Below are 13,243 nucleotides of genomic sequence, written 5' to 3'. Positions count from 1 at the left end.
TGCAATAGTTTTCAGAGTTTGAGCAGGTTTGTTTAACTTACAGGCACACAGCAGATAGGTGAAGACACGTGAGACACTTATTTACACATTTAGAGGTCTGTGCATACTAAGATGATGCAAAGGTTTAGGGCTACCTATGCACTGTTTCCTCATTTAGGCACACGAAGGCATAAAAGGATCATGTTCAGGGAACATGAACAACTTATTAACACGTCAATTAGACTAAAAGAGATGAGCTGTCGCATTTTTAATTAATACTAGATTTGGAACTTCTATACCATCCTGTCTGAGTGTTTATGATGTTATGTTGGGGTGAGACACTGAGACAACTGCATTGCCTTGGCTGCCAGTCTATAAGCCTAAATATTTCCCCTGTGAGCCGGAGCCATAACCTCAGTTGGCCTCTTGCTAATGATGTTTTCTGCTTGGAGAACCAGGGCTGTGACTGGCTAAAGCCACGGAGAAACCAATACAGGCCTAAAGGCCCTCATACAGGCCTTCTGCTTCATCACAAACCCCTACTTCTCAGATGCATCAAAAACACACTGTTTAGAAGTCTGAAAGAGGTTTTGTCACTAGAATGACAGACATGACTTCTGTTTCTATTTAGACACTTAAGTACAGCTGTTGTTCCTCGGCCTGAAACCACCCCAGATGCATTTACAGAACAGTAGTAACAGTGTCACTTTATGGGCTAAAGTTATCATGCCAGGCTGATTCTTATTTCGTGGACAGCTCCTGAATGCTTAAACAGATGGACTGCTTATGTATTATTGGTCTAAACAGAAAACAGTGTGTATTGTAGCTGGATTATATAAGCAACCAGCTTCTAGAAAGTCACTTAATGAACAAATAAATAATTACTATATTTACTGTGATTTAGTTAGTAGATGATCTTTTTTAAATGCATCAGTTATTCAGATTCTTAGCATTCTTTTAAACATCTGTGGTTTATGGCAGTCTGGGATGTTAGCCTGTTTACCAAATCCATCAAGGTACCCAAGCTGAAGTCACATATAGCACTTTTCTACTCTCCTAGAGCACCCAAAGCACTTTATACAACATGCCACATTCACACTCAGTTCACACAAGCACTTTTTTCTATGCTTTTAAGTGCTTCCTACCTAAAATTCACACACATACTCCGATGGATTGGAGAGCAACTCGGGGTTAGTATCCAAGTAGTCTCTCTCCATGATAAAACTTTCATAACAATTAGAGACAGTTTATTTCTTTGCAACTAAATTCAAATACAAGTTGTTCAAAAGGATCAAATAATCGTTTCCCCCACTGTAAAAATTACTGTTGATTGGCAGAATGAAGCTATAATGCATATCCCAAAAGTTCAATTTGTCTGAAGAACCTTTTTTGTTGAACTAGCCAATCAGAACCCACATATTCAATTCACAATTGCATAACAACACAAACACACACACACACACACACACACACACACACACAAATCTTGTACTAGTGTGAATTTCCTAAAGCCTCTGGCAATGCAATGACGTAATTTTCTACTACATAGGATCTAAAGTTGACAACAAGGGGGGAAATAGATGAGGTAAATAAATAGACGTACATCAGCTTAGAAGCAACACTGTTGCATTTTCACCTTTTAAATGATTTCAAAAATAATTAAATCGTTTGTTTCCCTGATTATTTTAATTTTTTAACCCTTACTGACATTCTGAAACTGACACGCGTGCACAAAACACACGGGCGCGCGCACACACCTCCTTTCCCGTTTGCCCAACCCCCACAACACAGAAGTCGCCGCCCTTCCTTCTCGCTCTCACACCAACATGACTACCGACACCGCCGCTCCAAACCCAACCGACAAGCCGGAGCATCACGGAAGTTGTAGTCCCGCTCGCGCTAGCCAGTTCGAGAAGGCGAGGCCTCACCAAAATACAACTCCCATCTCGACCCTCGCACGCCGAGCCCCGTCGTCCAATCTGAATATGTGGGAGGAGCACATCCGCCCACAAAAGCCACAGCTATCTCCCTGTATCCCCCCCTTTAAAAAATCAATTGTGCACGAAAAAAAGGGGAACACGCTTAAAATACCAACACAGGTGACGGTTTGTTTTCGGCGCGCGACGGACAGCGACGAGGCGTCCCCGCGTCGTGAGAAACAGCGGTGACAGGCAGGAGCTGCGAGGAGGGTGTTGTCCTGATGCTTAAATGGAAGTGGGTGGGCCTCTACGGTCACACACTGCCAACTTCTCTGTGGATATCACTCTGACAACCGCCAATTTGTTCGTTTATGGACTGTCTATCCGGTAAAGGAGTCATACGACGGATCTGTGAGGTGTCCGGCGGACCGGGGACGGTCACCGCTCTCTCTGTTATTTCCGTTATTTGGGGCTGTTTGATTGTTCCTGCGCTTGGCACCGCCCTTCCTGGCCGGTGGGTGGTTTCGTCAAACGGGCAGATCCGCCACGGCTCAGAGCCGAACATATAGGCCGTCCTCCGCCTGTGTACCCGGCCGGCCTTCTACCGTGAACTACACCCTCTCCCTCTCGGTATATTAATGCGTTATGAGTGGTAGGTACCCTCCCCCTCCCCGTCTCCACCCCTCCTTCCCTCTTTATAGCCGTTTGACAGATAGGAAGCTCAATGCCCCTTTGATATTGATGATAAGGTTACTGGTTTCTCTTCTGTCTATATTGATCACCTCTGTGATGCCATATATGCTATTTTTTTGCTTGGATTTTATTTGCAGCATGCAGTGCCCCGTATACTGCTCGGGACTTTGTAGTACTCAGTAATCCCCATGTGATAATATTGTAATTGAAAATATTCTAACATTTCTGCCTCTTCCTCACAGACTCGAAGAAGGAATCATCTGGAACTGAAGGAGGGAAAGCATCTAAAAGGGGGAAAAGTTCTGGATCACAGGTAAAAGCAAGGAGACAGGAGTTTATTATAGTTCGTTACTTTTCCCTTGCCTGTAGGCCAAAAATGTACTCCCTCCCTCCCAGCCTAGCCAGCCAGACACCTCTGGGGGCGTTTCTCTGGTGAATTCCACTTCCTGCTTCTGTGCAGCCCTACAGTGAGCCAACCCAGAGCCTCATGAATAGGCTTACACGGCTGTCACACTTCAGCCGCTATACTTTTTGAACTGTCTGTTTGAATTATGGTCAGAATGATTTAATTCTGCACGTGGATATTATTGAAAGACCTGCAGCTTTGGTTAAGTGGCCCCAAGACTGTGAAACTTCTCTCTGCAGCAGGTTGTATACATATATATCTTTGAGATTATTTTTGAGCCAGGCAGCTGTTCTTGAGCGCATCTTATTGTCATTAAATGTGCATGACGAGCATCGCTGCTGTGTTAATTTTCCTGCTGTTGTAGTTGTTACAAAATCTAGGCTGTTTCCCCGTGCACTGTTGTGAGGTGTTGAGCATTAAAAATTTGCCTGCGACCTAGTTCCTTTGAAAAGGGAGGAGAGAGAAGGCGGCATTTTCTTCCAGTGTTCTCAGAAAACAGAAATGTGGTTCTCACACGCCCACCCACTCGCTTCCTGTAATACCGCCCACTTCCACTGACAGCTCTCTCTCTCGCTTTCACTCAGCTTTTTGTGTTTCTTTTTTCTGCACCATGTTATTTCCCACCCCTCGCTCTTTTTCTCTTATTCCTTTAAAATTAATCATTGCGTGAGCGTTTGCAATGATACCTGCTATCATCCCCAGCCTTAAGCGTTTTTATCTTTGCACATGTACTCTTTGGCTTTGTTTGTGTATGCGTACAAGCTGTTAATGTATGTTTCTAACCCTGACTCCCTTCTTGTCCTTCCTTCACCTGTCACTCCTGTTTTCCCTATCACCCTTCTCACCCCTCCCATCCATCCATCCATTACTCCTCCATCCCCTTTCCTCCACCGTCTCCTCTAGGATTCCTCTCAGCCCTCTCCATTGGCTCTGCTAGCAGCCACCTGCAGTAAGATCGGAGGGCAGGGGGGAGCAGAGGGGGCACAGGGCCAAGCAGGGGCCCAGCAGATCCAGGTCCAGGCTGGTCAGATCCAGTTGCAGGCGGGACAGATCCAGGGTCAAATAGTGGTGGACACAGCTGGGGGTCAGGCCTTAGTGCCCCAGCAGCTAGAACTGGTCCCGGCACAGTTCACAGGGAACGGCTGGCAGATCATTACAGCAGCGCCTACTATGGCCAAGGAGAACACCAGTCAACCTGTTGCTGTGACCGTGGCCACCACCTTGACTAATGACAGCTCACCTGGTGGACGTAAGGTGAGGGGAGTGGTGTGTTTGTGCAAATGTTTTTATCAATTTTTAATCCTTGTCCACATAACTGATTTACTGCTCCTTTCCTGTTGGGCAGGTAAAGGCAGTAGGTGGGACCAACAGTGTCGCAGCCAATCAGCAGCAGCAATTTCAGATCATCCAGGTTCAGAACCTGCCCAATGCCGGAGCAGGAGTCCAGTATCAGGTCATCCCGCACTTGCAGACTGCAGATGGACAGCAGATCCACATCAGCCCTCAAACAGCGTCCATCGGGGCCGTTCCCGAGCAGGTTCAGCTCATCCAGAGTTCGGGCCAGACCCAAGCTATCATTCAACCCACCAACCAGCAAGCCATCCTGACGAGTACAGCCAATCAGACGGTTCCACTGCAGATCCGTCCTGCGCAGTCATTCCCACTTCAGCTGCAGACTCTGCAAGGCTCCCAAACTCCTGTCATGACCACAGTACCTATAAACCTTGGTGGCATGACCCTGGCTTTGCCTGTGATCAATAATGTCGGAGGGGGTGGAGCTGTGCAGCTTATCCAATCAGCAGATGGCACATTCTCTGTTGCTAATGGCAACCAGCTGGTGACAACAGCTGTGTCAGGGGTGGCTCCTACCACAGCTGCAGCTGGATCAACAATGGCAGTAGCTGAAGGCGACAGCGTGCCTGATGGGGCTCAAGTGGTTTCAGCTGGATCAGAGGGTGGATCAGCTGACGCCCAAGTGCAGAGCAGCGAGGCAGACTCTCAAAGCCAGAATCAGACCAACGGGCTACAGAACCAGACAGACACACCTGGAGCCATTCAGCAGGTGATTGTGGGCCAGGTGGGGCACCAGTTGGTGCAGCAGATCCAGCTGCAGCCCCAGGCTCAGAGTCAGGGTCAGGCACAGGGCCAACAGCAACCTCAGCACATTCAGACCCTGCAGCTGGCTCCAGGACAGACCTTGCAGCCCATCCAGGCCTTCCCGAACTCTGCCCAGGTCCTTATTCGTACCCCAACCCTATCACCCTCTGGGCAGCTCACCTGGCAAACGCTGCAGCTACCCGGTGGAGTCTCCCTGCAGGGTGGTCTCGGGACAGCTGTGCCACAGCAGCTGACGCTGGCTCCGGTAGCTGGTGGGACTGCAGTTGGAAGTGGGGGACTAGTCTCTCTTAGTGGAGCTCCCTTGACGCTAAGTGCAGCCCAGATAAACCCTGGGTCAGGGGTGCAGACGGTCAGCATTGCAGGACTGAGCACAGCTGGGGTCCAGGTGCAGGGCGTACCACTCACTATTACTGGTCTACAGGGTAAGGGCATTATGAGAGTAACTGTCTAAATGCGTATTCAGCACCAATCTGCTCACTTTCATAAACCGTGAATGCAATGGGGTTGTGGAGACAGAGAGTCTTTATTTCTTGAGAAAATATCATATTAGTCCAGTGCGCTAATCCCTCATATCATGACAAACTAATCTATAAAGCTTGAATTAAAGGATGTCCTGCTCTCCTGCTTGCTCAGTTAGACTGTGTGTATGACACATAGTCTGTAATAAAAGTGCATGTTGCCTCTCTGTCTTTAAAGTGAAGACCAAGTCATTGAACTACATTCTTTCTAGTGATCAGCAGAGGGTGACTCTCTTGGTATCAGTTTGTAGAAAAGTCTATGAAAAATGATACTACATCTCACTTGTCTTAATACCTCAGCAATTATTTTCCTAAAGAGTTAAAGGCTTTAAGTGTTAGTTTCAAGTCTTCTTGAGTGAAATTCATATGCTCATTTAGTACATTTAGAATAGAACAGACAATGCAGCATATGCTTTAGGCCTAAAGTTTCAAAGCAGATCACCTCAAACCAATGGGAGATATAATGGTGGCTCCATATTGTATGTACAGCCTGTAGTCAAAGGTGTTCTTGTTTTTTAACTTTCTCTGTTGTAATATAGAAACTGTTCTTGTTTTTGATCATGTGTTTACACACTTTCAATCATCCTCCAGGTCAACCACAGGGTCAAGATGGGGTCAAAGTTCAGTCGTCTCCAGTGACTGTCACTGTGGGCAATGTTGCATCAGGCTCGTCAATGAGTCCAGACCAGCTGAGCTCTGTGCAAAGTTCTTCAGACCAGGAGGGACCGCCCAGCAAGAGGCTTCGACGTGTTGCCTGCTCTTGTCCAAACTGCAGGGATGGAGAGGGAAGGTATGCAAAGCATGCATAAGATACTCATGATTATTTCTAGTCTTTGAAGGGACTTTGAAGGCTCAGAAGTTATAGTGAATCCAAACTATACAATCTCAAAGGAAGCAGTTTTTTGTTTTTGGACTTAAAAGTCTTTCCGTAGTGGATTTTTTTTCATCACCTCACAGCAGTTTTCTCTCTGTACTGATTACTACTAACAAATTAACAAAACTGACAAGACTGACACAGTTCATTCTCCATAAATCCATAAATTACATGTTCTCAATTTTGAGAACATTGAGAAAAAAAATTATTGTTTCCAGAATTTTCAATATCATGCACCAACAGTGGTTTAAAAAAAGATGCAATTGAATTTTAATTGCTTTTGAATAAAAGATTAGGATTCCTAAGCTGAAATTTTACATACTCATATATTGGTTACCATGTCCATATAATGTTTTTAAAAAATATATATATATATGTATATATGCTAATGAGACATAAAGTTTACTTCCTGATTCATAAAAAATTTGTACCTTGTTCTGCTACGCTGCTTAACATACACAGACGCGTTGGCAGTTGGGCCCAGTGCTCGTGAGATAACTTCTGAGGCTTGCAAATGCAGAGGAGAAGTGGGGGTGGGGTGCAGGCAAACGACTGAAAGAGAAGGCGGGGTCCAACTTGACAATTCATGCATCTGCACATACTAAATGAGACAAAAGCACAAAACTATATCTAAAACTGTTTTCACACATGAAGCACTGAAAATGTCATGAGAATTGGCTTCTTAAACACAACACGCAGCAACAGGAGGAGTGCATGACAGCCATATTCTCACTACAGGAAATGCTCTATTTGGTTTAGGGGAGGGACTTTGCCTGAGAACGTTTGTTTTCCTGCATGCGTTTCTTTCAGGTAATGCTAAAGCTTTAGGGTTACAGAGTATATGGGGGGGGGGGGGGATAAGCAAAAGGCTTTGTAATATAAAAATTATGGAATTACAAATATAAACATGTAATTATTATGGGAGTATTTTGAGTTTGATCTGTAGCACACACACACAAACCTCCTGGTCCTCACTCATAACAGAAGTTTGTGTTGTAGGAACAGCGGGGATCCCACAAAGAAAAAGCAGCACATCTGCCACATGGAGGGGTGCGGGAAGGTCTATGGAAAGACATCCCACCTACGGGCCCACCTGCGCTGGCACACCGGTGAGAGGCCGTTTGTCTGTAACTGGATCTTCTGTGGCAAGAGGTTCACCCGGAGCGACGAGCTGCAGAGACACCGGAGAACACACACAGGTGGGAGAAAGCATAGACACAGACATGCAGGGTGATTTTGAATTGAATTTGAATTCACTGCTGAATACAAACTAGAGCTGCAATGTTTTAATTTTACCCTCAGTTCTTGAGAAATGTCCAGCAGAAGACAAAGTGGCACCTTTAAAGGTTTTTGTTTTTTCCCACCACCCAAATAATCTATAGGGCAGAGAAAAGCTGCAAAAATAGGTGGAATCACAATTTTTCTTTACTTTCTTTCTTTTAAAGTCTTCCTTAAAACATTAGTCTGACTTTTTTGTTCTCCACACTGTTGCAGGAGAAAAGCGCTTTGAGTGTCCCGAATGCTCCAAGCGCTTCATGCGCAGCGACCACCTCTCGAAGCACATCAAGACCCACCAGAACAAGAAGAGCAGCGCCGCGGTGGCAATCATCACCACTGACGACATGGAGGAAGACACTCCCGAGGACCTCGGCGCCTCCCCGCAGATTGTCGCCGTAGCAACACTGTCGCGTGACTCTGACCCCGCTACGCCGACCACTTCCAATCACCTGGAGGAAGAGGAGGAGGAAGAGGAGGAGTTTGAGTAGGCGCCTGCCTCCCGTCTCTTCGCTGGAAGGCTGGCTTCCTGTTTTTTTGGAGGTCTTTGCATAGACTGTAAGGGGTTACTTTTCTCTTTTTTTTTTTCTTCCTTTTTTTTTCTAAAATTTGACCTTATTTTGAAAGGGTTCGCTCACGAAGAGACTCTAAAGGGACGGGCAGGGATCCATGCGATGAAGGGAAACCTGAAAAATATAAACAGTCTAAAACAAAACTAACGCGTATAATAACAAAATAGAGAAATTTAGAGTGTATCAAAGATTAGTTTGGCATTTATAAAAATTTAATCTATTAAGAATTTCAGGTGTGGCGGGGAAGGGATGTACGCAGATTAGCACAAGACAGGGGACCTGCTGAATTTGAAACCACCCGACACTGAGAGACATTTTCCTAATCACAACAGAACTCTATGCACAAAAGTTGTGTTCCTGCTTCACACCTGTCAGGCAGTGCTGAGGGTCAATCAAGGTACAGAGCTGTTGCAGATCAGTGACAGAGCAGGGGCAGTATTGGGAGGGGGGTGGGTGTAAATGTGAGCTGTGTGAATGAGTGTGTACTCCCATGCTGTCCTGCAGAGGATCTACCTAATTTGAGTTTTTATTCATGGTTCAGGTTTAAGTCCTCAGATAAGATTCAGGTGTTTGATTCTTTTGCGATCAGATGACAAATATAGGGGGATAATTCTAAGAAAAAAGAAGAAAAAAGAAGAGTAGGGGAGGAAAAAAAAGCACATATAAAAAAAGATTTATAAAATGCATTCCTATTGAGGCGCAGTGGCCATTAGAAAAAAAAAGGGTTTCTATAGAGAAAAACAATCTAGCTTTCTACAACTTTGTTTGTGTAGTGAAAGCAATACTGTAATAATGACAATCCTAGTGAAACCATGTTTACATTGTCAGGGGAAGTTTTCTCTTGTTAATACAACAAGCCAGTTCGCTCTAAGATTAAGGAAGGCAGCGCCGTAGTCCGGATGACCTGGTACCACAGGGTGGCTTTGACATCACGGCTGCACACTTCACGCCGCCACGTGTTTGACAGTTTTACATCAAACAAAACAACACGGCACGGTCGGCGTAACTGTAGTGACAGCGTTGCTTTCTTTTCTTTCTTTTCAAATTTTTTTTGCTTTCTGTGCTCTAATGACCGCCCCTCTAAACCCCCCACCCCGCTACATGACCGATGTACCACAATTGCCTTAACACAAGCTGTCGTACAGAGGGATCTCCGGAGTGAGCCGGATGGAGTCAGAGGGGAGCTCTCCGGACTTGTAAGAGGGTGACGCGGAGTGCAAACCAAAGCACAGGCAGGTATATATATAAGACGGAGCTGTTGGGTGGGAGTCGGTCAGGCCGTTTAGCTACGTGGATATTACGAAATGTTTTCTGGTGGTGTTTCTCTGTGTTAGTTCAGTGCGTATATTCATTTGAAATTAAAAAAAATAATAATAAGATGCTTTTATTTTATAAAATTTATCAATTCTTTTAACTCCCCCACCCCTCCTTAAGTATGTTAACACACAGGACCCCCACTGTGTATGGCTAATTTATTATTTATCCTTGATTTGTAATATTTGCCTTTTTGCTGGACTTGTATTTGTGCGCGTTGACTCTGAGGTTGTGTACAGCATGTTTCAGTTCTTTGCCGTAGTGCTGCTTCTCTCTTCTTTATTCTCTGTGCTTCTGTTTTTTTTCTTTTTCTTTTTTTGTCTTTCTATGTCTGACCATCGCTGTTCATTTCTTCTTCTGTTTTCTTTTCTCTCTGCGCCATAACGTGTTTTTGGAGAAAAAAAAATCAACAAACAAAAGAAGAAGAAAGCAAAAAAACAAAAAAAAAAAGAAAAGAAAAAGAAAAAAAGGAGAAAAAAAGTTACTATTGTTTAAAGCTGAAAAAGGTTGATACCAAACAAATTTAGATGTTTTTTGGTAATATTTTGTGTGACGACTTCTCTTTTTTTTCTTTCTTTGATATTTTGTAGTGACATCTCATTTGTAAATCTTTTTCTAAAGATGTTTGTTCGTCTCCATGACATTTGATAATGGGTTTTTTGGCAGGACAGCCTCAAAGGCTCCAGTTTATTGATATTTTTAAAACTGGTTTGTACAAATGTGTTATGTCAACAAAAAACAAAAAAAAAGGGAAGAAAAATTACAAGCAGAAAAGATGCTTTGCCTGCATAACACTTGACAATAAAGTGATTCTTAAAGTGAGGCTCACATTTCATCTCTGATGATTCTGAGTGGGGAGTGAGTCACTGCGAATTTATTTTATTTTTACATATGGTGCTCTTTGCACAGACACACAGCTATAACTCGTGCCGCCTCCTTATTACTGGGTATTCTCTCAGCTGTGTTTTGACAGCGGTGATGATGAAGTAGCCGCCCTCCCTGTGGGAACAATTTCTGCTCCCGGGTTTCTCTTTGTGCCACTTGTGGCCTTCGGAATGGCGCTGTGAAGATCCGACCTGAGTCGCAAGACAATCGTTTGACACTCAATAAGAAATTTGTCAAACCTTCTTGAATGAATTTCTTCTTGTATATTTCTGGAGGTTTTTCTTAGATGATGGAAACTCCAGAAATAAAAATAATCAACAAAAACAACATCTTAATTGCAACGGCAAGCGCCAAGCCTGTGAGGGTTCACCCACAAGTCACTCTGTCGGGTTTACAAAGCGTGTCACGTAGTTGGCACCTCACGTGTACCTTTGGCGCGTCACTCCTTTGAAGCACTTCAAAAACAGTTCGCAGCTCTTCTCTCTGCACCCTCAGGTGCTTCTGTCAAGTTTTGTAGGTATCAATTATTTTAATCTAATAAGCTATAGAAGTATCAGAACAAAGGCAGACTTTCTTATTCTCCTATCACACACTGAAGCATGAGGGGGGGAATTTTTCTACAATAAAGCCTCTCTGTGGCTCTTCAGTGCTTAAAAATCCCAGTAATGTTAAGTGAGAACCAGGAGACCCACACTGATCATCATGGTTAAGATTAGAGCTTCAAATGATAGCTGTAATCATTTTCTCACTCATGCTGCACAATAATGAGATGCATAGAGAGCCGGTGACCTCAGGATAACCTCTGACCATGCTTTCACATGACACAAGCTGGTAACCAGAGGGACCAGCAGATGACCTGCACCTGACCCCACTCGCCGGGGCTAAATAACACCAGATACACACAAAATAACTGCTTATTCAGGCTCGGCTGGTGCAGCCTGTTAGGTTACTGTGTTGTAGTTTAAACACGTGAGCTTGATTCCCCCCTTACCTCTTGTTGAAGATACTCTGATGTAATACCGACCACTGTGAGAGCTGAAGTCATTTAGCATGTAGCCTGTATATGTATGGCTTTGGCACCATTAGTTTAGCATTTCATAGGGTTTTTCTTTTTCTTTCTGAAATCCTCTAATTGCTGACATTTTTGGGAAGCTTGTTAAATTTAACGGAAATACATCGAATCATTCACCTATGATAAGATAAAGTTCACACAGACAAAGTTTTAAAGTTGTACATGTACAATGATCAAAGAAAATTTAGATTTAGGAAAAATCTGAATGAATATTGAAATCTCATATTCATTAAATTACTTTAAGAGTGGAATGATGTATTTTAAAAGCCTAAACTCAATCATCTAAAAAAAAAAAACAACTGAATTTTTGCAAAACGTCTTCTGTGTGTGTGTCTGTGTGTGTGTCAGCAAGTGAGTGACATAAAGAGTAAGGTCTACATTGTACATTACACAATTTTTTGACATTTTTTGTTCCCGACTGTGATACAACTACAACATTTCAATGGAAGCAAGTAGAGGAATCTACAAACCCATCAGGGTATGTGACAGTATTTGTTTTTACTGCATTTCAGTTTAAAGAATTTGATGTAGTTTTAAAAGCTGACAAACTGACGATCAGTTTAAATGACAATGAGTAACTCGTTATTTCTTTGACAGGTTTTGTTCAACACATGCATTTACGACATGGCTGTGAAGACCTGCTGATATCTTCCAGGCTACAGGGCTCAGGTAAGACCCAGATCCATGCAAACCAAAACGAACATAAAACAGGTAATTTCCGAGGACCTGAGTTTGGTGGTGTTCAAATGTCTCCTTTTATTTCTAGATTGCAATGATGATGTAGTTTCTTAGGCTTCAGAAGGAAAACAAAATCCCATCAAACATGAAGATCTAAGAGATCTTTTGGTGGAGACTCAGATAGCAGTGAGTTAATGCTGTGAGAAAACCTCTCTTTTGTTTTCTTTTGAAGGCTTTGAGAGTTTGAATTAGATGGTTTCGATGAAGAAGAAGCCAAACCTCTTCTGAAACTTTTGGAGATTTATTTTTTTCATTATGTTCACATAACCTCTAGAATAAAATGCCCTGTAAATGTGTTTTTCATCTTAGGTTTGGGCCGTGAATGTCATTAACAAAATGAGGGATATAAAGTTTCAAGCGTGGATGCTCCTTAGGCCGTACGACCTAAATATCAGTGAGATTCTTAATAGTCCAGCTACAGTGTTTCAATATTTCTGTGATTCTTTAAATATGTTTAAAAGATCATTCTTATAACATTACTCTACAGAACACCTAAAGTCCTCAGCATGGTGAGAAATTACATTCAGATCCTCTTATTTCAGAAAGAGAAGCATCAGGAAGCACAAAGCACCAAACTGCTCACCGCACATGAACTGGTTATACAGGTAGTTCCCTGCGTCCTGCAGGGCTTCTTGGAGCTTCCTCCTCGCCCCCTGTTGAACAGGGCCTCCCAGAATCTGAGCATAATCTCCTTCAGTGTCACAAAGGCCACTTTGGATCATGTCAACAAAACTCTCACAGCGGTGGAAAGCCAGGCAATCTTCTCCTGCTCCATTAGAGATGACATGGTCCACAGCATACTGACGAAAATCAGAGACAAATATCCTCAAGAAATTCTACTCACCAACAGTGCAAACTTTGCGCCAGTGCTGCTCATTTC

General features: G+C 43.6%; 1 protein-coding gene across 1 annotated transcript; it reads left to right on the top strand.

Annotated features, from left to right (window-relative positions):
• The first annotated feature begins 1,650 nt into the window (after positions 1 to 1,650).
• Positions 1,651 to 10,002, top strand: sp4 (sp4 transcription factor). Its single transcript, XM_026156692.1, has 7 exons — positions 1,651 to 2,550; positions 2,834 to 2,904; positions 3,901 to 4,251; positions 4,343 to 5,537; positions 6,225 to 6,423; positions 7,507 to 7,706; positions 8,002 to 10,002. The coding sequence occupies exons 1-7, from the start codon at positions 2,544 to 2,546 to the stop codon at positions 8,271 to 8,273; spliced, it is 2,295 nt and encodes a 764-aa protein (XP_026012477.1). The 5' UTR covers positions 1,651 to 2,543; the 3' UTR covers positions 8,274 to 10,002.
• The last annotated feature ends 3,241 nt before the right edge of the window (positions 10,003 to 13,243 follow it).

This window comes from Astatotilapia calliptera, chromosome 22 (genome assembly GCF_900246225.1).
Source record: "Astatotilapia calliptera chromosome 22, fAstCal1.2, whole genome shotgun sequence".
NCBI lineage: Eukaryota > Metazoa > Chordata > Actinopteri > Cichliformes > Cichlidae > Astatotilapia > Astatotilapia calliptera.
Note: the sequence above shows the minus strand (reverse complement) of the source record. Positions and strands in the feature narration are given on the sequence as shown.